We start from the raw sequence: 25961 nt of genomic DNA, 5'->3' as shown, positions 1-25961 counted from the left end.
TTTCCCTCAAACCCTTTCCCAAAGTACATCAGGCCACACTTTCAGGACAGGTGACCTAGACTCCTCAGAAAGTTGGCCATGCATCCTCATACTAAAGGCAGATTTCCCTAACTGGAAGGTAGGGAGCTGGCACTGATTCCATTCAAAAATTCATTTCAACAAGCATTTTAAAAGTGCCTACTATGTGCAAGGTACTGCATTAGTTAGGCATTGGGAATATACCTTCCAAAAAGAAACTTCTTGTTATAAAAGGGTTTACATTTTAATAGAGGGAAACAGTATGTATCTAATTAAGTAAATCCTAGGCAGCTAGGTGGCACAGTGAATAGAGCACTCAGCTGGGAATTCGGAGTTCAAATTTGGCCTCAGACACTTACTAGCTATGTGACCCTGGTCAAGTTACTTAACCCTGTTTGCCTCAGTTTTCTCATCTGTCAAATGAGCTGGAGAAGGAAATGGCAAACCATTGCAGTATCCTTGCCAAGAAAACCCCAAATGGGGTCATGGAGAGTAAGACCCAATTGAACAACAAGAAAGCAAATTCAATATATTTATAAAGATAAAGGATTTTTTTTGGATGGGAAGAAAACTAATAACTAGGAAGATTAGGAAAGACCACTCATCTGAGATTGTACTGAAATTCAATCTTTAAAGAGAGGGAGGCAGGGATTCCAAGAGACAGAGATAGGGAGGGAGAGCATTCCAAGTGTGAGCACCGCTATGTAAAGGCATGGAGAAGAATGATGGAATTTTGTGTACAGAAACAGGCCATTTTGGCTGGGCTGTAGAAGAGGGTGAGGGGAAGTAATCAGAGGCACTTGAAACACCAGACAGAGGTTTACATTTTTTCACTACAAGTAAGAGGGAGCCACTGAATCTTCCTGAAAAGGAAAGACACACAGTCTGACCTATGCTTTAGGAATATCAATTTGGCAGCTCTATGGAAGCAGGGAAAGATTCAAGACCAAGAGACCAATTAGAAGTTATTACAATGTATCTCTTTAATGTACCAGTTCCCTGACTCACTTCCTTCCCAAGTACCCCCCCCAAAAAAAAAGGTGAGGGGAGAAAGGAGGTAGAGTAAGAGTAAAACATTGAACCAAACCTCCTTAGCCAGAAACCAGGGACTATTTACAATCTCCTTTGTTCCCAGAGCCCAAACCAAGTGAACAATCAACCAACAGGAATGTGCTACCTGCTCACTACGTGCCCACACTGTGTTTGGTGAGGGATGTACAACAAGGAACGTGAGAAAACCTTTGCCTCGAGTAGCTTCTATCTACAGGGGTGGAAGGGAGAAACAGTTAGCAGGTGATTAAACATAGGATAGGAACTGGACTTGTGAATTCATTAGTAGAGGGAATTTCCAGGTGAGGAAAGTCCCACTAGGAAGGCAGGCTGGCACCTTCTCTGTAACCATAGCCTTTTTTGTTGTTCAGTCAGTTTCTGTCACGTCTGACTCTTTGTGATCCCTTTTGGGGTTTTCTTGGCAAAGATATGGGAGTGGTTTTCTATTTCCTTCTCCAGCTCATTTTATAAATGAGGAAACTGGGGCAAACAGGCTTAAGTGACTTGCCAGAGTCACACAATCTATGGCAGAGTGAAAACTTCAATCCGGTTCTTCCTGGCTTCAAGTCAAATTCAAGGCATTGCCACAACGCTTCTTATAAACATAGGACACAAAATAAATACACTGTGATGGGGGAGGGAGGAAGGAACAGGGAAATGGGGGAACAACAACTAAAGGGATGGAGAAGGGCATCTTGAAAGAGATGGTACTGAGGTGGTATGTGAGCTCATCTCTGGAGGGAGCAAAAGATTCCAAGAGGTGGAAGGGAGGAGGAAGAGTATCCCAGGCATGGAGTCAGTGAGTCAATATTTATCCAGCACTCACTGTATGCCAAGCACAGTGCAAAGCCTGAGACACCGAAAGGGAAGGTATGGAAGCAGCCCATGATCCAGTTTGGCTAGAGTATGGAGTGTTAAGGGAGAAACATGCTGTCAGCCTGGAAAGTAAGGTTGGAACCAGATAGTAAAGGGCTTTAAATGCGAAGAGGAGGAGTTGTTTGTTATTATCATCATTGTTGCTATTATTATTAATAACAAAAGCTAGTGATGTGGACGTATGTTTTACAAGATGTCATATTATCATGAATTTTGGATTTCTTGCCTTCTCTATGGTTAGGGGAGGAAGGAGAGGGAAGGAGAGAGTTTGGAACTGAAAATAAAAACAAAATTGAAATAAAAAAAAACCCAAGCCAACAATAGCTATTAATTGTATAGCATTTTAAGGTTTGCAAAGTGCTTTACAAATATGTCATTTGAGCCTCACAACAACCCTGGGACTTAGGTACTAATGCTATCTTCATTTTACAGATGAGGAAAATAAAGGAAATTAAAGGAGGTTAAGTGACTTGTCCAGGGTCATACTAGTACATATCAGAGATCAGATTTGAACTCACTGTAGGTCTAGCTCTCTATCTATTGCCCCAGCTATTTTATAAAACCATAGCAGCTTCTTAAACCTGGAGAACGGTTTGGATAGACCTGTGTTTTAACTTCACAATGGATGAAGGGCAGATTAGTAAGAGGAGAAACTGCATGCAGGACCACCTACATAGTACAGACTAGGGGTTGATGAGGTCCTGAGCCAAAGTGGTTGTGAGGTGAGTAGAGAGAACGGTGGAGATGCAAGAGATGCTGAGATTGATCTAATAAGATTCCCGACTCCAGTCCAAGACCCCCATTCCAGTCCATCTTCCACTCAAGTGCCCAAGTGATCTTCCCAAAATGCAAGTCTGACCATGTCATCCCCAAGCATTCCCTCCCTCAATAAACTCCAAATGGCTCCCTATTACTTTCAGGATCAAATACACAATCCTCCAACTGGCTTTGAAAGCCCTTCACAACCTAGGCCCTTCCCACCTCTCCAGTCCTCACATTTTATGCCTTTCTCTATTCTCTACCATCTAGCTTCGTTGGCCTTCTTGCTGTTGTTCACGGGAGACCCTCCATTTACTGATTGTCCCCTCTACCTGGAATGCTCCCCCTCCTCATTTCTGCCTCCTCGCTTCTTTCCAGACTCAGCCCAAATTCCATCTTCTGTAGGAGGCCTTTCCTGGACCTCCTCCCCTAACTTCTCCAAGTACCTTTCCCCTGAGATTACTTCCAATTTACACTGTATATATCTTACATGCGCAATTTTTTTTGCATGCTTTCTCTTCCATTAAAATGAGGGCAGGGATCATGTTTTTGCATTCTTTTTATCCCCAGTACCTAGTACAGTGTTTGACACATAGTAAGTGCTTAATAAATGCTTGTTGATTAAGAAGGGAAATGGAGGAATCCAGGATGACTCGTCGTCGTCGATTGTGAATCTTGAGTGACCATAAGAATAGTGGTACCTTTGGCCAAAATAGGAAAGTTAGGGAGACAGTGGGGGTTTAGGAGGAAAGAGGATGAGCTGTGTTTTGGCTATGTTGAGTTTGAGGTGCCCATGGGACACCCATATGGAGATGTCCAGCAGGCATTTGGTGATATAGGATTGGAGCTTGGGAGAAAGAAGAGGGAAGGCTAGATAGATACGTTGTTGTTTGGGGATTCAGCTGCATAGAGACAACAGTTGAACGCATGAGAACTGATGAGATAATTAAGAAAAAGTTATAGAGAGAAGAGACTAAAGTCTATAACAGAACCCAGGAATATAGGGCAAGGGATATGGATGATGATAGTGTAGAGGATACCCTGAAAAATCTGTAGGACAGGTAAGAAGCAAATGAATTCTCATGTGTGGGCTAGAAGAGCATAGTTTGAACCAGGTTCACAAGTTCAAATCTCTATGGGCAAGATACGTTTTCCTCCTGGCTGTCATGGAGGGGCAGACTGTGTTGGAAAGGACAAGATAAGGTGGAGCATAGGGCAAGGATTGAGTCTCCTCCCCATTGGCCTACCATGTCCAAGGCTAGGATTCCTAGGAACAAAGAAGGGTTTAAATATTACTTTGTATACCACCAGTATGCAATTCATTTTAAAGTTAAAATACACAGAAACCAGAGGCCCCCGTCTTCCTTGTCCCCATTATCAATGCACTCATCCATCTATCCATTTGCTATAGTATCATAGACCAAGAGGTCTATGGAAGGGACCTTAGAGGCCATCTAGTTAACTCTAGCGTTTTACAGATGAGGAAACTGAGGTAAGTATTTTAACCCAGTCCTCTGATTCCAGAGCCAGTCTTCTTTCCACTGTATCCAGCTGCTTCTCATAGTTATGTATGAAATATATATAATAGCTAGGTGGCACAATGGATAGAACGCCAGGCCTGGAGTCAGGAAGACCTGAGTTCCAATCCAGCCTCAGACACTCAGCACCTCAGTTAACCCCGTCTGCCTCAGTTTCTCATCTGTAAAGTGAGCTGGAGAAGGAAATGACAAACCACTCCAGAATCTTTGCCAAGAAAACCCCAGACGGGGTCACAAAGAGTCAGACACAACTGAAATGACTGAACAATAGCTCACGCAGTGTATAATAGAAGATAAGGAACAGTATCACCTCATAAAACGACAAGAAGTGATTGGAAAATGAGTCTGCAGATAACTGGGCATGAGACCTAATTAAGCCAGATCATCAAAGGTCATTTATACATGAAACTGGAAGGGCAACAAATAGATTCTAAATGGAATAGATTTGCCAGTGTTTCTGGCACTCTACTTGAATTGCTAATGAGAATGGAATCACTTCCCCAAACTCTCTGCTGATCTTCAATCTCACTTCTCCTACTGCCTTTCAGACATCTGGAACTGGATATCCAGCAGACATTTTAAACTCCATATATCCATAACAGAACTTATTATCTTTCTTCCTAAACACTCCCCTCCCCCATCACCTACCTTCCTATAGAGGGCCCACACCATCCTCTCAGACCCTCGGGTTGCCAACCTAGGAGTCATCCTGGATTCCTCATTCTCTCTCACCACCCCCCTCCCTATATCCAAGCCGTTGCCAAGGCCTGCTGATTTCATCTCCACAACATCTCTGGAATACTATTCTTTCCCTCCTCTTTTGCTGCCATCACCCTGGTGCAGGCCCTCATCACCTCACACCTGGATTATCGTAATAGCCTGCTGGTGGATCTGCCGGCCTCAAATCTCTCCCCACTCCAATCCATCCTCCATTCAACCACTAATGTGATTTTCCTCAAGTACAGATCTGATCATGTCATTCCCCCTACTTAATAAACTCCAATGGATAAATAATTCATATTGCCTAGATTAGGAATAAGCAGTCCATTGAGTTACTTTATCAATACTTCTGTATTGGGTAGAAACCACAGATAGGCAGTGAACTGGGCCCGAAATTGATTAGCTGTGTGCAAGCACACCAAATTCTCCCCGTGCCCTCTTCAGGCTCTGTGTTATAAAATAACATTAGGATAGTCCTTTAGTCTGAAGTCATTGTTCCAATCTAAATGAGAAACTCTTATTAGTTTTTCTCCAACTATAAATGCCCAAACAATGTCCCACACTTAGAATCTTTACATCATTCTTATAGAAAGTCTAACCAATTTATAATTAGAATGAACTGGAAGGACTTAGTCTTCCCTGTAGTGCTTAATGTAAGAGAAAGAAGAAGGATTAATTCTACTAACAGAAGCATCTCTTGATTTACCCTTGACCAGCTGGACAATGGTTAAAGAGGGATTGAATGGTTTTAGGAAAATAATTGTCTAAGAGGTGTCAAAAATTGACTATTGCTATGTGACTTTCGTTCTTATAAAACAATCTTTTTTTTTTTAAATACTAAGTCTCACTATTTCACCTAGGCTGGAGTCATAGTGACTACTCATAAGCCCAATCCCACTCCTGACTGACACAGAAGGTTTGGCCTGCTCTGTATCCAACTTGGAGCAGTTCCCCTCCTTAGATAGCCTAGTGACACCCCCTGTTCCAAGGGGTTCATCATATTGGTGCTGCTGCTAATGTGGACTCCTGGTTGGCTTTAGCCCTACTGAAGCTCAGAACTTTTGAGCTGAGGAGATCAATCAGCCACAGCCCCCTCCGGCCCCAGTAACCAGGATTACAGGTGTGTGCTCCTTCCTATGGCTCTAAAACATACTATTAACTGAACATTTGCCTAAGCTCTGTTACTAAGTTTTATCTTATAGTGGAATTTTATCTTTGTGTGGGAATACTAGACTTTGTAATTCCAAAATGGCTTGGGGGCAGTGGTAAAGATTTTCAAAAGCAGGATGAATTTTTACTCTTTCATTTTTTTCTCTCCCTCTAGGCAGAGGTACTTAGAATTAGAATATTTTTGATTAAAAATTACTGTCTCTGGCAAGCCTGTGCCCAAAACAGAAAATACAGAATTATTTCTTTCACATTAGTAAGAAAGGGGTCTGGATAACACTTGGAGGTTCTTATCATCCCTTGCCTAGATTATCATGTTTATGATGGCCTTGTAACTGGCCTCCCTATACATTCCTCTCTGATATAGCCTCCACACTGCTGTCAAATTGATACTAGGAAAGGCCGCGTCTGACTGTGTCATTCCCTTGCTCAAGAAGCTTCCCCAGTATCCTGGGGGCTAAAATACCGATGAGATTTAAAGCCAGACTGTAAATATAGCGCCAGCCTATTTGCCCTGGTTGATTATGCATAACAGCCCCATAGGCACTTGGCCCTGTAGCCAAAATGGCCTACCTGCTGTTGCTGTTACAGAATATTTCACTCTCCATGCCTTTGCCTAAGCTGTGCACCTTATTCTCCTTTCTTATTCTCTGCCTCTTGTATAACACAAGACTCAACCTATCACCTCCTTCAAGAGGACTTCCCTGATTTCTCCCAATTGTTGGTGTTTCCCCATCCCTTAGTACCATCACCACTTGTTAATTTTGTCTGTATTTTAGGCAGCTAGGTAGTACAGTGCATAGAGCTCTGGGCCTGGAGTCATGAAGTTCTGACATTGGGTCCAGCCTCAGATACTTATTGGCTGTATGACACTGGGTAAATCACTTAACCTCTGTCTGCCTCAGTTTACTGCTCTGTCAAATGGGGATCATAATAGCACCTACCTTGCAGAATTGTTGCAAGGATAAAATAAAGCCACATTTTAAAGTGATATATAAATGGTATTATTATTATTATTATTATTATTAATTATTATTTACATATTATATCTCCCTAGTAAAATGCAAGGCCCTTGAAGGGAGTTAATGTTTCACATTTTTATTTCCAACACCTACCACATTATAGGTGCTTCATAAATAACTGCTGATTGATCTGGCAAACTGCAGACGGCTCTCAAGTTGCTCCCTAAACAAAACCACAACAACAAAACTGAACCCTTCAACCACAGAAAAAGTATCTTTTTAAACACTGGCATACCTCTAGTAATGCTAAATGGTGGGCAGCTAGGTGGCGCAGTGGATAGAGCACCAGCCCTGAAGTCAGCAGGACCTGAGTTCAAATCCGGCCTCACACCAAACACTTGACACTTACTAGCTGTATGACCCTGGGCAAGTCACTTAACCCCAATTGCCTAAAAACAAACTAACTAAATGGTGATGAATCATGGAACAACCAGAATTATGGGCTGACACCAAAGACAAAGAAGAAACACATTGTACATACATGGGAGTAAGGTGATGCATGTCACCGACAATGACATAAGAAATGGATCCCAGAGCTATCTCTTACTATAGAAATGTATGGCAGAGAAAGAAACTGACAATGTGTAACAAGATCCCACGTGTAGAGAGGCCCTCATTCATGTGGTGAGGCTCCAAGTATGGTAGCCTCGGCTCAAGCATGAAGAAGGCTGTCTCCACTTACTGCCTGCAGTCAGATCAGGGATAACAGATGGCTATTCCAAGAGTGGCCCATACCTATGAAACCAAGAGGAATGCTTCCAATACACTGGTATCCTCCAGGAAGGGCAAGAATTACACAAGATGAGAAGGCCTAGATAGGTTGTGATTAATAATGGCAGAGGGAATGCCCTCAGTATAAGGTCATGGCTCCTTTGTTGTTCTTTGGAGCATTTTGAAGGACTGCCTCTGCCAGAGGAAGTCTGGACTCTTCCGGTATCCAAACCCCAGCCTTGTCAGTAGGCAGGGGTTGTTTGATCTACCTCACTATACCCAGGTGGGGCAGCCCCTAAATCATCCTACTCAGTGGGCTTTGGATCTTTCCAAAAGTGGGTTTACAATCAAAGATATTTATAGCAATATAAAGAAGTGCTCTAAATCACTTTTGATTAGAGAAATGCAAATTAAAACAACTCTGAGGTACCACCTCATGTCTATCAGATTAGCTAATATGGCAAAAAAGGACAATTATAAATGTTGGAGAGAATGTGGGAAAATTGGGACACTAATGCGTTATTTGTGGAATTGTGAACTGATCCAACCACTCTGGAGGGCATTTTGGAACTATGCCCAACCAAACTGTGCATATTTTGATTCAGCAATGCCACTACTAGGTCTGTATCCCAAAGAGATCATAAAAAAGGGGAAAGGACCTACGTGTACAAAAATATTTATAGCAGCTCTTTTTGTGGTGGAAAATTTGGAAATCGAGGGGATGCCCATCAATTGGGGAAAGAAGGGCTGAACAAGTTGTGATATATGAATATAATGGAATACTATTGTGCTATAAGAAATGAGCAAGCAGATTTCAGAAAAAAATCTGTAAAGATTTGTATGAACTGATGCAAAATGAAATGAGCAGAACTAGAAAAACATTACACAGTAACAGCAACATTGTGCGATGGTTAACTATGACTTAGCTCTTTTTAGCAATACAATGATCTAAGACAATTCCAAAGAGCTCATGATGGAAAATGCTATCCATACACAGAGAAAGAACTGATGGACTCTGAATGCAGATTGAAACATACAATTTTCATGTTACTTTTTATGTGGCTTTTTCCTTTTAGTCTGCTTCTTCTTTCACAACTGTGACTAACATAGAAATATGTTTTATATGATTGCACATCTATAACCTATATCAAACTGCTTACCATTTTAGGAAGAGGGGAGGAAAAAGAGGGAGGGAGAAAAATTGGGAACTCAAAGTTTAGTAAAAATGAATGCTAAAAATTATCTTCACATATAATTGGAAAAAATAAAGTACAATTTTTTTAAAAAATGGGTTTACAGAAGGCACAAAACTTTTATTAATTAAGGAATTATGGAAGGGGTCATTATTCTGCCTTGGCATCCCCACAGACATTCAAAGGGGAACAGACTATAGAAGAGAGCTCCAGGCCTTGCTATAGAACCACAGTAGGTAGTACCACAAAATAACCCGGCTCAGGAGATGGGTTCTGCTCCCCACTGTAGGCCCTTGGGCTATTCAATCTCCTTCTCTTTATCCTCATCTGTAAATCAGAGGGTCAGATTATGAGGTCTAAGGTTTGTGTGATGTTCCAAGGGAGGAGGTTCTCAAAAAGCAATATATCTTCTTCATTAATCACTCACCTAAAGTGACAGCTATTGACCCATTTCCAAGGGCCGGACTCTTCCTTTCCCCTCCCTTCCCTCTGCCCTGTTTTTCCAAGAAGTTTATTGTTGGTAATAAAGATAAGTAGTCCCTTCCTTCCTGCTTCCTGATCCTTATTCCTCCTCTCCTCCCTTGTTGTCTTTCTTCTTCCTCCCCTCCTCTTCCTCCTCTCTTTCACTTTATTCTACTACATCTTTCCCCTTCCCCTTTCTATCCTCCTTCCTTTTTTTCTTCCCCTCAGAAGAGGCAGCTAGGTAGCACAGTGGGTCGAGTACTGAACCTGGAGTCAGGAAGATCTGAGTTCAAATTCAGACTCAGACACTTGCTGGCTCTGTCACACTGCGCAAGTCACCTAGCCTTTCTCTGTTTCAGTTTCCCCATTTGTAAAATGGGGATAATAATAACATATACCTTCTGCGGTTATTGTGAGGATCCAATGCGATATTTGGAAAGTGCTTTGCAAATCTTAAAACTCTCTATAAATGCTACCTATTATTATTACGTTTAAATCCATGTGAAACAATGATGAACATCTAACCTCTAATCTTCCTCTCCTCTTTTCCCTGTCTTGTCCCTCCTCTTCTCTCTCCTCCCACACCTCTTCTTCCCATCACTTCTCCCCTTCTTTTCTCCCTTCCCCTCTCATTTCTCTTCTTCCCCTTCCTCTCTCCCTTCTCTTCTTCCTCCTCCACTCTTTTCCCATTTTGTCTTCAGCCACATACCATTTTAGTGCATTGGCTAAAAAAAAAAAGAAGCTTTTTTTTCCATCAGGAAGAGCAGGGGAGAGTCCCCTTGCAAGGAAATTTTGTTTCATTCATTCATTGCATTTACATCTCCAGTACCTATTACCTTCTTGGAACAAAGTAAGTGCTTGTTGATTTCTTGACTGATATTGGTGGTGATTGAGGAAATGATGGGTAATAAGAAATATGATCCATACAAAAAATTTTTTTGGCTCCAGCTGTAACCCAATCCATTCATGTCATAGGGGACATGAGGTAAAGAGGGAACACCCTGCCAGTTTTCATTATCTAAAATACCTATAGTCAGAGGCTGGAGAATAGCTGTTGATTTGCATATTACTTTGCATTTCATTTGCATGGTACAGTCATTCTCTGTCCTCATGCAAAAAGTCTTATCTCCCAGGACCTCCTTCTGGTCCTTTTTCCTGGGGGATGAGGAAAGGGATGAGAGATATCTATCAATCAATAAATGTTTCCTGAGCACCTTCCTTGAAAGTAGAAACAACTCCCTATTTGTTGGAGGGAATCAGAGATCCTAATATAGAGCTTTAGAGCACCACAGTACAAGGGAATGAACCCTGGGGATTTGAAGGCAGAGGATGTTGGTTCAAATCCTTTCTTTTCTACTGTGTGACCAATGGTCAGTCACTTAACCTCTCTGGGTCTCAGTTCCTTTATCTGTAAAATGAATGAGTTGGACTAAGATGGCCTCTAAGGTCCCTTCCAGCTCTAAAGCTAGGATGATCCTAGGATGCTAATAGATTGCACCCACACAGGGTGTCCCAAAAGTCTTAGTGTTATACTAGCCTAAAACTGAACTAAAACTTTTGGGATACCTTATATGTATAAATTAACATTTCCATGATTTTGTCATTGTGGGTATTCCTTCCACTAACACAAATTGAATACCTTTTTAGAACTCAATAGCTGGTCCTGCTGATCAGTTATGAGGTCCACCTTTGAGCCCTTCCATCTGGGTATGAGAAACTAAAATTGTGCTCAAATGCCATAGCCTTCAACAATCCTGGGTCACTCGACAAGCTATTCTGTAGCATTGGAAGAGGAAGACCTCAGCAGCCATATGATGTTTTAAAGATGATAAAGTGCTTTCCTACAATCCTGTAAGGCAGGTAGCACAAGTGCTATTATGTCTATTTTATGGATGAGTAAACTGAGGCCCAGGGAAGGTTAAATGACTTGCCCATGGTCACATAACTATGCACAGTGGGCATTCAATAAAGAGCTGGAGGTTGTCATTATGAGGCCAAGTTGGGCCTTGGCAATATATTTCCCTGGTTTTGACATCCTTTTGACACACATTTCCTTTGGCACACTCAGACTATCCGTGCAAAAAACACATCTACATTTAGGAGTCATGTGGTCAATCACTCATGCTTAGAAATTTATTTGTGTTAGATCTCGTTCCCAAAGCCAGAAGCTCAGCCTTGAGAAATGACAATAAACTATGCCATTAAACAATCCAAGTTAATAAATCCCCAGAGTCTGGCTTACTCAGCTCTGCTCAGATCTCAGTAGACCTAACCTTGGGCACAGTTGGTCTTCAGTACCCTGATAGTCCTCCAGTTCCTCCTTGGCACCATACCAAGTATATCATACACTGTCAGTTGCCTGCACAGGTCTCCCAGACTTCCCCTAGAAGGAACAGTGCTCTATGCTGCGGAGAAGAGAACTTCTTTCCTTAGAGTAACCCAAGAAAATGGACTCATCCTATGGCTCATTCCTTTGGTACCCTTAGATGGGTCAAAAGATAATGGGTTAATAAGATAAAATAGAGGCATCTGGGTGGCAGGGTGGATAGAGCCCTGCCTCAGATATTTACTTAGCTGTGTGACCCTGGGTAAGTCACTTGTGCTTTCTCGGCCTCAGTTTCCACATCTGTAAAATAAGAATAATAATAGTACCTACCTCCCAGGGCAATTGTGAGAATCAAATGAGATAAAATATGTAGAGAATTTTGCAAACTTTAAAGTGCTATATACATGCTAGCTATTATGATTTTATTATTTATAGATCACCTCATGTACAAGCTTAGGTATGAATTGAACCAGATGGACTTTGAGGTGCCTTCCAATTCTGAGACTTTGTGAATCCCTTCTATGTCCTATGATACCCTTTCCAGCACAAAAATGTAAGTTAAGATGTAGTCTACAAGAAAAGGCTCTTATAGTGAGAATTTCAGGCTAGAAGATAGATTAGCAGGTGAGATTTTCAGGTGGGTATGTGGTTCTGTCCATGGTCCTGACTCCAGGGAAAGTTTCAGGGGTATCACCCCTACAGTGGAATCTCTAACATCAGGCCCTACAAGGAATGTAGAAGTAATTGAGGAAGTTGACCTCATCGGGTCACTTTCTAGAAAAGAAAAGAGCCCCACCCTCCATCCTTTCTTTTTAATACTTAACCTTAGCCCCCACTCCACCCCCATAAATCCATAAATAAACTGACAAACTAAGTCTGTGTCCACTATAAACTAGTTCAAAGGCCCTAGGACTGAAGCCCTTGTTTCAGGTATCTTTTAAATACTATTCACATTAGTCCTAGGGCCACAAAACATGGAAGGTAAGATGGCTGGATCACTTTTAGATCAGCCACTTCATTTTTAGGTCAGTTTAGTTCTTGAGGTTGACAGGCAGGAGTGACCTACAGCAGAATTGTAAGATCCCTGAAGCATTCTCCCTTATCTTGTCTTCTTCAGTCAATCCTTTTCTTCTTTCTTCCTACCTCAAATCTTTGAGTTAGTCTCTATCTAAGTTTTGAATCTTTCGCTGTGGAAAAGTTCAGGGCTAGAGGTGTCAAGACCAAAACTAGTGGGTTCTCAGCCAAGTTTGGAAAACATCTGTCCCTCTCCCCAGGTTAGTTGGTGAATTTCTTCTCTTTCTAGGCCTCACTTGAAAAGTAAGGAATGGTGTTGGAAGGTGTTTAGATCACCCTCAATTGTTAAACCACAACTTCCCTTACCTCCCAAGCCACCAAACAAAACAATATATAATGCCCAGCATTCAATTCACAAAGCAAGAGCTGTTATCAAGTAAATTTGCATGTAGGTACACAAAGGGGAAGTTGGCACTGCGACTCCAGGAGGAGCTAAAAATATTTAAACACTGTAAAGAAAAGGTAACCTCTACTGAAGGCTCACTGCAGCCTGGAGGTGACTTGAGTACTCAAAGGCAGCTTTGGCTACAGGTCCCAACAAACTGAAAAAGTATCAGATAGGGGTCCTGTTGTTAAAAGACCAGCATAATTAAATTCAGAGAGGCACATCTCCAGGCTTCCTGAAAGGTGATAGAATTTTTTTTTTTGCCATAGCAACTTTCCAAGACTCTATTTCAGGAGTTCCTAACCTTTGTGTGTGTGTCATGGATGCCTTTGGCAACCTGTGAACCCTTTCTCAGAATAAATTTTAAATAAATATGAAAGATTATAAAGGTAACCAATATATGTAGTCAAAATATTTTTTTTTAAAAAAACAAGTGAATAGACCCCAGGTTAAGAACTCCTGCTCTGTTTTATTATAGAGGAGCTGCCACCTGTGTTAGCCATGAAATCATAGGTCCTCAAAGTCAGAAGCATATCAAGGATAAAGAGGATCGGCCCAGTTATGACAATTGATCCTAGAATCCAGGGCAAGATGGAATTACTATCTCTCTGCAATCAGTCAGCCTCAGCATCCTCGGAGATTCCTTCCTTTCCCAAAGGGCTTAGCTTCCTATCTGAGGTACTTGCATTTTCTTTTGAGCCATCTGAGTGATCAGCAGAAATTTCCACCCACATTTTATAAGGTGGTAGTTGATAGTAATAACACTAACATTTACATTGTGCTTTAAAGTTTGCGATATTATGCAATTTGATTCACACAACCACCTTGTGAGGTAGGTGCTATTACCATCCCCATGTCAAGCTTGGTTTCCTCATCTGTAAAACAGAGATAATGACACTTACACTCCCTAACTCATAGGGCTGTTGTAAGGAAAGGGTTAATGAACTCTGGAAATATGAGCTTTCTTTATTATACCATAGTTCGCTAAATGTCTGTCCTTGCATCTCTCAAACAAAGGCAACGCTGGTCATATTCTCTGCCTGACCCATGACGATAAGGGAATGGGTGACAGGAAGTTAATTAATATTAATTATTATTATCTGGACCCTGGTGAGTGACCAGCCCTGAGTGGGATCCATCCAAGATTGGGTGAATGGGTGATAAGTCACAGTGTCTCTGGTTACTAGAGTTTTATACTTCAAGGCTAGGATTTAAGAACAATGAGAGAATATGCTCCCTTATGAAACTTTTGTCTAGAGCAGGGGAAGTCATAGGGATCAGAGAAAAGCTAGGGCCAGGTCCACCCCACCCCCATACCAGCCAGGGTAAGCACCTGGCACTTGGCACTCTGCCAGCCCAAACACTGGGCACTCCCCTACCCCTCTTAAGTTCAGCTCTTAGTCTACCAGGAAAACACCTGGGAGGTCAACTGGCTAACTCAGATCAGCTCCCCATGAATACTCTTACTGAACAGGAAAGCCTAGCCCACTCCAAGAGACCTATTTGGGAAAACATAGAACAAGGAATTGGAGTAGGGGTGGGACACAACCATCTTTTTTACTTTTTTGAATGGTAGCAACCAAGTGTCTCAGAGAAGCAAGAAGTTGCCCCTTCTCACAAGGAAAGAAAATCTGCTTCATCATCATTAATCATCCTGGCTGCCTTCCATCCACATCTGGAAGCCCTGAAAAACACTGGATTGGGCTGACTGGCTATGCTCCTCCTAGCCCTAGATCTGGAAGGCTCTCCCTCCTTACCACTACTTCTTAGAATCCCTAATATCCTTCAAAGATCAGGTGCCACCTTCTCCTAAAAGACTTTCCTGATTGCCTCCAATTACTAGCACAACTTTTTCTCTTTAAATTATATTTAATCACCTGTGCATAAGCTGTATCCTCCCAGGAGAGTATAAGAACCAGTAGTCCCCACCCCACTCCCTTTTTTGGTCTTTGTAACCCCATACCCACACAGGGAATTGGCCTTGGAACCAACAATACCTGGGTTCTTGTCCTGCCTCTGACACCTGCCTAGGAGATCCTGGGCAAATCATTTTATCTCGAGTTGCTAGGCAACTTTCCAAGACTAAATTTCAGCTAGTCTGAATGTTCCCTAAACAATAAAATCGCAGGTCCCCTCCCCATCCCCAGCACTTAAGAGAGGCTTAATGAAAGTGTGTTGAACTAAGCTGGCTTCTCCTGACATCTGGACTTGGTGAGGCTGGGGGTCCTCGGGGCAGCTAGTAAGCCAGAGCCACATCTGAAAAGTCCCTAGCGAAACAAGACATCCAAATGCTATTTGCGGGATGGGATGTGGGGAACTCTCTTCTTCCCAGATCCTAGAAATCTCTGAAATTGGAGTTAAAACACAAAGTTCATGCAGGGGCTGGGGGGAGGATTCCCTTAAGGAAACCGCTAGTTATTGCTACTTTTCTTCCAGCTGAGTCTCCTTCCTCATAAAGAACTGGTGAAGTTCTCTGACTGGAGCTCCCAGCTTCCCCTTTTCCACGTGTCCCCTCATTGCTCTCAAAAAACCAAAAAACCAAAAACCAACAACCCAAAAAGCCCCAAAGCAAAACTAAAACAAAACAAAACAAACAAACAAACAAAAACAACCCAGCAAACTTATGTGCTGAATGTGACGGAAGCGCGCTCGGAGAGAGTCGGGGGTACAGGCGGTGACCAGTCAGCATCCTGCGAGATCCTCCCTGGCCCGAGCACAGGCTCTTTTCAAGGGGGCTCACAATGTCATATGGACCCGATCCTGTCTGTCGCCTTAGGTTAGGCATTCAGGGTGTTCACACTGAGCCCTGTGCCAGGGAAGCCCTCACCAACTTCCCTAACTGGACAGTGCACCATTCCCCCTCCCAGGTGATTTCCCAGTTGGAAGGCAACCAAGAAGGCGACAGCAATAGTCCCTTCCTTCCTGGTCCGGGGCTTCTTCCCTGCCTCCGCCCTTCCCCTGTCCCAGAAAGGAATCCTCTCTCCCTCGGGGCCTCACGGCCTCCCTGCCGGACAATGGCCCTACGCTTCCCGCGCCTTACCCAGAACTTGGAGCCGAGCTCCCCAGAGCCGCACAGGGCATCCATGGGGCAGAGCGGAGCCGAGGAGAGCCAAGCAGAGCCTTGAGCACCCGCCGAGATAGTGGAGGGTGTGACCGCCGCAGAACCGCCCCAACACTTCCTCACCCCTTGCACCCGCAGGAACGCCCCCACTCGTCCCCGGACCCCGCCCGTCTCCCTAGTGAGTTCTTCCCCCCTGCCTCACAGACTTCTTGAGAAAGCGGTCCCTGGGGAGCTCGGCCAGGGACGCTAGAAGGAGAAAGGGAGCGTGACCCTGGGGCTTGGTTATGGTTGCGTCAAGGATCTCCCCTGTACCCCACCCTGAGAGTGACTTTTCCAGGGTGAGGAGAGTCCTGAAGAATCGAGGGTCTTAGCCACTGAGATAAAGGATCTCAGATAGACCCTTCACCCTAAATAATAGGCACTTGGGGGTTAAAGTCTTCCTGTCCACTCCTTCACAAAATAGGACATCATCGTTCAAAAGTCCACCCGGCTAGCTAACTGGGGACAGACCAGAGGCTACGGAAGGGAGAGGATTAAACCTTCTCCCACCCCCAACCCACCTCCAAGAGAAAAAAAAAAAGAATGTCCCTAAATTCTAAATTCAAAACCATTTAACCTCCAGTGCCCAAGTCTCCACTGTCCCGGGTGAAACAGGACCAGTCAGTAAGAGACTGCTGGTTGAGGCAAACTGAGGAAAGGAGATTTGTGTCTGTTATCCAAATGATGGATGCCAAGTCTCCAGAGCCAACTGATGAAAACCAACTGGATGTACCCCAAAATAAATGTCTCCTGAGTTACTGACAAAAGCTGTCATCAGGGTCGGTGCTGGGCGGGCAGGTGCGGGATGCAGGTTTTCACAGCTAGCTGCTTTACCCAGCAGGCCCTCAAAGCAGGTCCCTACCATCTACTTCCAGCGCTCTCTCTGTCTTTCTCTCCCTCCCTCCCTCCCTTCCCTCCCTCCCTCCCCCACTTCCTCCTCCATCCTCTCTCTCTCTCTCTCTCTCTCTCTCTCTCTCCTCTCTTCTCTCTCTCTCTCTCTCTCTCTCTCTCTCTCTCTCCCTCTCTCTCTCTCTCTCTGTCTCGCTCTTTCTCTCTCTCTCTCTCTCCCAGAAGGAAGGAGCAAAATTGCAAGATGTCACTTTGTAGCATGGACGGCCTCCTGCCTGCTCCTGCCCCTGCTCCTTGGTTTTCATCCCTCCCCAGGCCCGAGGGCTGGGAAAGCTATTCTGTCTTGCCCTTTCCCAGCTCTTTGGCTCTGGCACGTGTTCTAAGGCAAAGGTGTTTTTCTTATTTGGCTCCTTCCTGGACTCCTCCGCAATGGTGGGCGGGCATCAGCCACTGAGATAAAGCAAAAGCAGCCAAAAAGCTCTGGCTCACCCTCTTTTTTTTTTTTCTTTCATTACTCCCTTCCTCCTGCCTTTCTCATACCACTGTAGATCCCAGCTCACCAGAGTACACTGGCTTAGCCCTTTGTTTGCCTTTGCTACAAAGGACTGGGTCACAGGTGAAATCTAGGCATAGAAACTAGATGGGGCCTGCCTTGAAGGACACCTTAGGATAGGGTGGGGCCCGAGTAGAAATCACAGCCTTTTTTCTATTCATCCCTTCCCCTTTGGCTGCCTGGGCCCTAAAGAATTTCCCAATAGGCCAAGCTTTCACTAATCCAGGTTAGTCTCTTTCCGGTACAGACCAGTGCTTTTGGGAGTAGCTTCCTGGGTCTGCCTCATTGTGTTCCCCCACTCTTTTTTTTGAGAACTTAAATCTCCCCTCTTTAATTCTCATCTATCAGTGGCACGTAGATCCCTACTTTAGGATCAGGGGATTGAAAAATCTTCACCAGTTTTAAAAGCTCCCACCCCCATGGTTAGATCCTCCATCTTCCTCATTCCTTGTATTTAAAATAAGATCACACCAGTCTCAGTCTCTGCAGAGGGACACTTTTCCTTTCGTTTTCACTTCCCTTCTCTTCCCTCCCTCTCTCTTCCCAGCACTAGCCACCATACCTACCCTGCTGTGATTAGATAATGTCTCAGATAATGATAGTAGCTCATATTTCTATAGGTAGCCCTTTAAATTGCTCTTGCTAAGCCTTTTCTCATAATGACTGTTGAGATAAGGAATACAGGTAGCACTCCTATTTTATAGATGAAAGAGTTCTCAGAGAAGTAACTCAGAAGTTAATTGACTTGCCCAAGGTGACACAATTGATAAGGGTGGGAACCAGGATCCAAACCTAAGACTACCAACTGCAAGACCTGTATTCCTGCCGTAGGAACTTGGAGATCAGCAATTCAGAAATAAATGTATCATAGGTTCATTACTGATAAAGTTCAGACATAGGGATTTCCTGCATTCCCCATCATCAGGTATTTGGGTGATCTTATTGGGTAAGATTCTTGCTGGGGGTGGGGGAAGGATAAGGCCAGAGTTTCACTGGGAAGGAAGGCCCTTCACCTTCAGAGAAAATATAAAAGACTATGGCTGACATCCATCTCCTCTCAGGTCTTAATCTGTGTCTCCTTGTCACAGGATAACTGGACTTTGCTCTTGAGGCACTTGATCCTAGATAATAATAATAATAATAATATCTTCTATATTATTAAATAATAATATCTTCTATATTATTAAATAATAATATCTTCTATATTATTAAATAATAATATCTTCTATATCATTATTATAACATCATTATTAGAAGGGAAGCAGTTGTGTGAGAAAAAAAATCTTTCTATCAAATTTTCCAAATAAGGGTTTGGGACCCAAGACACATAGTTGGCAGAAATACATACTACCAAAAGCCATTCTCCAATAAATAAATAAACAAAGGATATTGTGGGGATGAAAATTATTCAACCTACAATAAGAGAGACTGAGGCAGAGCTCTGAGCCAGTGGCACTTTATTAAAGGGTCCATGGTCCCCTCTAGTGAAGTGGACCTCAGATTTTCCTCATGATCTGAGATGCCTGCTTCTTCCATGGCCCTATTTTTAATGGGGTTAGATTTCTGGACATTCAAGAACAGCTATACCGAATACAGAATAATTCCATTGGTTGACATATGATGTGTAGGCTAAGATAAGCAAAAACGATCGGTCAGTAGGTCGCAAGTTAGGCGAAGCAAGGAATATCTCCACTGACTAGGTGGTCACAAGATGTTCATAAGATGGTCTCCTGCTTGTGTTGGATGAGAGAATGGTCCAGAGGTACAAAAATAAATTGGGGGACCTTGGTGCAATTAAGTCACCTCCATCACAATGGGCTTGGTCACCCATGACAATGATAAACAAGAGTGGAGGGCCCCTAGTTAACTTCCTAAGATTAAGTAAGTGAACTTTCAATTTGCAGCTTACAGCTCTGGGACCAAATATACAGAACTTATAATCATTACCCCTATAGAATCATATCAAATTGATTAATACTGATTGGAATAGATTGGAATAGGAATCTTCAATGAATCAATTTTCTCATGTCCCCCTTGGATCCACAGAAAGACCTCAGTCTTTTTTTGGATTGCTACAATCTAAATGCATAAAGGTCAGTCCTCTATGAGTGACGAAAAACCAGAAGGGGGCAGTTCCCCCACTAAGGCACAAAGGTGACATTAAAAAAGAGGGAAATGGGCACAACTTATACTGATTATGTTCCATTTGATTAAACAATAATTCAATAAATGTCTGAAGTGACTCTCTCATTGACTAAGAACCATTGAGGACAGGTCCCTTCTAGTGAAACATGCCCTATAAGATAACTATTAACAGCACATGAAAGAATGTTCCAAATCACTAAAATAATAAGAGAAATGCAAATAGAAACAACCCTGAGGTTCCACCTCATACTTAGCAAATTGGCAAAGATGACAAAAGATGAAAATAGTCAATGTTGGAGAGGTTATGGAGTAAGAGGCACAACTAATGCTTTGTTGGTGATCTGAATAGCGCAATCATTTTGGAAAGCAACTTAATATTACACAAATAAAGTCACTAAAAAAAGTCCATATCCTTTTGACTCAGAGATTCCACTATTAGCCATATACCCCTAGGAAGATCATTGATAAAAGCAAAGTCCTACATACACCAAAATATTTACAGCAGTGCTTTTTGTGTTAGCAAAGAATTGTAAACAAAGTAGAAGGCCATTGATTGGGGAATGGCTAAACAAATTGTGGGTCATAAGAATAGCTACACTGTGCGTTAAGGTTTTGCAAAGCATTTTATAATTATTATCTCATTTGACCTTCACAACAATCCTGGGATGTAGATGCTATTATTATCCCCATTTTACATCTGAGAAAATTGAGACAAATAGAAATTAAGTGACTTTTCCAGGGTTACACAATTAGAATGTGTCTGAGGCCACCCTTGAACTCAGGACTTAATTGATTCCAGGATGAGCACCCTATCCACTGCATCACCTAATTTAATGTCATGTTCTGTATTATGATGATGATGATAAATACAGAGAAACATGGAAAGACATGAAGTGATGCAAAATGAAGTAATCAGAGCCCAGAAAACAATATATATGATGACTACAACATTGTAAATGGTAGGAAAACAAGCACAAAACAGTGGAAAATCAATGTTGCAAAATTACAAAGAACAAGCATGGTCCAAAAGAAGAGATATGAAAAGACATCTCCCTGCCTCCGCTCTTATGCAAAGGGGGAGGTTCACAGGTGTATATATTTTCAGATTTTTTTTTTGCTATTTTGGTTGAATTTGCAGATTTTTCTCTTTCCTCTTTTTTTTTTATTATTTTTGAATTCTTTGTTATAGGGAATGGTTCTCTAGGAAGGAGCAAGGGAAGGGAGGCAAAGGGAAATTTAGGCAATATGAAATCAAAAGATCAATGAAAATTTATGCTTTAAATAAGGTAAAGCCCCTTGAAGGCAGGGACTTGCTTGGTTATATTGTTTTTTAAAATAATTTTAATTTTTTTTTAAAGTAACAAGTATTTTAAAAAACTGATCTATTTCTCCTACTGACCCTCAGTGAGCAAATACTTTTTAAAACCCTAAAAAACAAATCCCTCAATATATAACTACATAGTTCAACAAAACAAATTCCCACATGAGCCACATCCAAAAATATATGTTTCGCTCTGCATTTTAAATTCGTCACCTCTTTGGAAGGAGGCGAGTGGTGTGTTTTATCTTTATTCTTTTGGACTCATGATTTCTCATTGTGTTGATCACACTTCTAAGTCTTTCAAAGTTGTTTTTCTCTATAATGTTGTAGTCATGGTACAAATTGTTCTCCTCATGCTGCTGACTTGGCTCTGCATCATTTTGTAGACATCTTCCTAATTTACTCTAGAGTTACTCATTTCATCATTTCTTATGGCACAATAATATTCCATTACATTCATATACTACAATTGGTTTAGCCATTCTCCAATAGGACACCCCTTCCCTTGGTTTCCAATTTGAGGCTGCCATAGAAATAACTACCATAGATATTTTTTGTACTTATAGATTCTTTTCCTTTTTCTTTGATTCCTTTGTGGTGTAGGCCTAGTAGTGATATAGTTGGGTCAAAGGGCTGCTTGCTTGAATATGCGCTCTTAGCACAGTGCCTGGCACATAGTAATCTATCTATCTATCTATCTATCTATCTATCTATCTATCTATCTATCTATCTTTCTTTCTTTCTATTTATCCATCCATCCATCTAGCTATCTAGGTATCCATTATCTGTCTCTCTGTCTATCCATCCATCTACCCATTCATCTATTTTTCTACCTGTTGCTATTTCTATCTCTCTCCCCATCCATCTATCTCTAACCATCTGTCTGTCTCTCTTTCTTTTTACCTGTTTCTATCTCTATCTCTCCATCCATCCATCCATCTACCCCTCTCTCTATCACAGCTCAGGTCTAGAACAAAGACCTCTGGATTTTGGTTTCAGCCATGTGGCTTTTGTCTCACTGCATATCTCTATGCTTCCATTTCTTTATCTATACAGGGAAAGGCAGTGTGGCTTAGCGGAAAGAGAGCTGACTTTAGAGTCAAGAGTGCCAGGGTTCTGGTCGTGCCTCAGACATGCACTGGCTATGTGGCCTAGGGTGCATTATTTAACCTCCCAGTGCTGTAGGCAGGTCTCTAAGACTAAGTTTCAGAAAGAGAAGAAGCCAACCTGAATAGGTAGAAAGAGATTGATTACTCACCTGAAAGTTCCCTACACTGATAAAATCACAGGACCAGTCCCTATCCTTACAATCAGGCATCATTTGTGAGACTCATGTGCTTGATGGGTGTAATTGAGATCATGCTGAAAGTTCTTGTGGATCCCAGGATGAGCTTGGACAATCACATCTTCAGAGCTTCTGGAAAAACCTATGCTGTCATAACCTCTCACTCTCCCTCCCTTATAAAGGATGAAGAATAGCTTTGGTACTTTCTCTTCTGTTGCAGTCCATGTAAAATAGACTGAACCCTAGGCTTCTTATCTGTAGTTAGTCCTATAAGATGGAGTCATGAGCATCAAGGCCAGCCATGTTGACATTGAGTGCTAGCTCTGAGAACCCAATGGTTTGTTTTTTTACTTGAAGAAGTTGGATTTTTCCAACTTTGAGGCTCCTGAGAGTTATAAATGTCTTCATTTCCCCAGTTGTGTCAATCCACCACTGGGTGAGATGTCTGATAGTCAGTTTGTCTGCCTTTCATTGTTGGGATGGTGGGCTCAGCTATCAGGCCCAATGGAACCAATAGGGGATGAGTCCCAAGAGTAGAGAAATGAACTACAACTGTTCTAGTTTCTGGTACTGAATCTTTCTCTCTAAGTTGAAGCAGGTAGAGACCAAATTCCCTTATATTCAGTCCTTTCCCTACAGTAATTACAGCCCTTCCTGCAGTTCTCAGGAATAGGTAAAGGGAGACAGACAGGCTGAGTGTGCATATTCCCCCGATAAGATCCCAGGAAAACCTAGCAAGAGAAATTTTGAAAAAGAAGACAGATGAAGAAATAAGATAATCACAGGGCAATATACAGAACAGGCATGATAACACCAATGGAAAGGAAAAGGGAACAGAATAAGAGGAGAAATAGAAAAAGGAAAGTGTAGCTGAGAAATATGAAAGAGATAGGAATCATGAAGAGATGGGGGAGACAAAAAGAGAGAGGGGAGAAACATGGAAGATTAAAGGACAAGAGGTAAAAGGGAAAGGTGAACAGGGAAGGAGATTGAAGGACAAAAGGGATGAGGAGACAAGGAGAAGGAAGGCGAATAATCTTCAATCTAGAGTTAGAGGGGACCCAGAGGCCATCTACTCCAACCTCATTTTACAGATAAGGAAGCTGGGAAGTCACCAGGTAGGTGACATGATTTACTCAAGGTCACACAGTAATCACTCAATTAATCAACAAGCATTTATTAAGCACCTGTTATGTGCCAGGCACTGGGCTAAGTCCTGGGCATACAAAGACAATATTGAGGGCACAATAAGTGCCCTCAAGGCACTTACATTCTAGAGGGAGACAACATGTATATATAATATATGCCAAATTTTAATTTATAACATATGCCAAATGAATATAAGGTAGTTTAGGGAGGGAGTTCAGCAGCAATTAGGGGGATCAAGAAAGGCTTCATGTAGGAAATAGAGCTTGAGCTGAATCTTGAGAGAACTATTCATTCCAAGTGGTAAAGATAAGAAGGGATAGCATTCCAAGAATAGGAGAGAGTTAGTGCAGAAACAAGGAAATGGGAGATAGAAAAATGTTAAATGCCAAACAGAAGTTGATCTTTGATATTAGAGGTAATTGCTATTGTCCTTCAGTTGTGTCCAACTCTTCATGACCCCATTTGGAGTTTTCTTTCTTTCTTTCTTTCTTTTTTTTTTTTTTGGTAAGGCAATTGGAGTTCAGTGACTTGCCCAGAGTCATACAGCTAGTAAGTGTTATATGTCTGAGGCCAGATTTGAACTCACGTCCTTCTGAATCCAGGGACAATATTCTATCCACTGCACCACTGAGCTGCCCCATTGGAGTTTTCTTGTCAAAGATACTAGAGTGGTTTGCCATTTCCTCCTCCAGTTCATTTTACTGATAAGGAAACTGAGGTGGACAAGGTTAAGTGACTTGCCCAGGTTCACACAGCTAATAAATGTCTGAGGCTAGATTTGAACTCAGGAAGATGAATTTTCTTTACTGCAGGCCTGGCATTCCACCCACTTTGACACCTAGCTGCCCCTTAGAGGTAATAGGGAGCCACTAGAAATTATAGAGTAGGAGAATGACTTGGTCAGACCTATGTTTTAGAGAATTCTCTTTCTTGGCCATGTAGAGAATGGATTGAAGTGAGAATAGGCTTGAGGAAGAGACACCAGGTCAGAGGCCATTGCAACAGTCCAGGTGAGACATGATAAGGGCCTGACTAGGTCGGTGGCTGTGTGATAGAAGAGGAGAAAGCCTACACAAGAGAAATCATGGGGAGAAACATGACAAGATTTAGCAACTGACTCAAGACAGAGTGAGTGAGAATGAGGAGTTGAAGATGGCACTAAGGCTGGGAGCCTGGATGCCTGGAAGGGTAATGGTGCCATAGCCAGTGATAGGGAAATTACGAAGAAGAGAGGTTTGGGGGGAAAGTTCTATTTATAGACATGTTGCATTTGAGATAGATGTCCAAAAGGCAGTTTGTGATGAGGGGCTAGAGCTTAGGAGAGAGACTAGAGCTGGACATATAGATCTGTGAGTCATCTACACTGAGATGGTCATTGATCCCAGGAGAGCTGATGAAGTTACCAAGTGAGAGAGGATCAGGAGAAAAGAGAAGAAGGTCAGAGACAGAGAGCTGGTGTAAGCCCACAGTTAGTGGATGTGATACGAATGATGAATCAGTAAAGGCGACTCAGACAAGTAGGAGAGACCAGCATGATGAAAACACTGAGGAGAGAGTGTCCAGGAAGAGAAGGGTGGTCCCAAGTGTCAAATGCTGCAGAGAGGTCAAGAAGGATGAGGACCAAGAAGAGGTCATGAGATTTGGCAATTAGGAGAACTTTGGTTTTGTTCCATATTCAGCAAATTGGCAAAGACATCAGAAGATGGGAATAATCAATGTCAGAGGAATTGTGAAAAGACAGGCACACTAATGTGCTGTTGGTAGAGTCAGGAATTGGTCCATGTGTTCTGGAAAATAATTGGAATTATGCTAAGAAAGTGATTAAAATAGCCATTCCCTTTGACCCAGGGATTATACTGCTAGGCATATTCTCCAACAAGGTTAATGCCAAAAAGAAAGGTCACACAAACATCAAAATATTTAAGGTAGTACTTTCTCCAGTAGCAAGGAACTGGACAAGAGTCAGCATTGCATAGCAAATAGAGAACTGGCCTTGAAGTCAGAAAGACCTGGGTTTAAGTCCTGCCTCTCACACCTCCTGGCCATGTAAACCCTGGGCAAGTAAAATAACCTTTAAGTGTGTCTATCCCAGAGGGTGATAAGCAAAACTGGTAGAAGAAATTTTTCATAGGAAGTTCTTTTCACCAATAGCTCTAGTCTCTATGCCTAAATCAAGATCCAACAGATAAGGGAATGACTAAGCAAACTGACATGAATATAATGGAATATTACATTCCATAGACTGATCAGTAGGGTGA

General features: G+C 42.3%; 1 protein-coding gene across 1 annotated transcript in view; it reads right to left on the bottom strand.

The window, feature by feature from the left end:
* Positions 1-16525, bottom strand: part of ABCC3 (ATP binding cassette subfamily C member 3) — a 69470-nt gene extending 52945 nt beyond the window's left edge. The window contains exon 1 of the mRNA XM_020972561.1: positions 16342-16525. Within this exon, the coding sequence (XP_020828220.1) occupies positions 16342-16386 (45 nt within the window). The 5' untranslated portion in view covers positions 16387-16525. The remainder of the gene's footprint in view (positions 1-16341) is intronic.
* Between the last annotated feature and the right edge of the window lie 9436 nt (positions 16526-25961).

Source organism: Phascolarctos cinereus, unplaced genomic scaffold (genome assembly GCF_003287225.1).
Source record: "Phascolarctos cinereus isolate Bilbo 61053 unplaced genomic scaffold, phaCin_HiC Scaffold_5;HRSCAF=322, whole genome shotgun sequence".
In the NCBI taxonomy this organism is placed as follows: Eukaryota; Metazoa; Chordata; class Mammalia; order Diprotodontia; family Phascolarctidae; genus Phascolarctos; species Phascolarctos cinereus.
The sequence above is the reverse complement of the archived record's forward strand: the minus strand, read 5'-3'. Positions and strand labels throughout refer to the sequence as shown.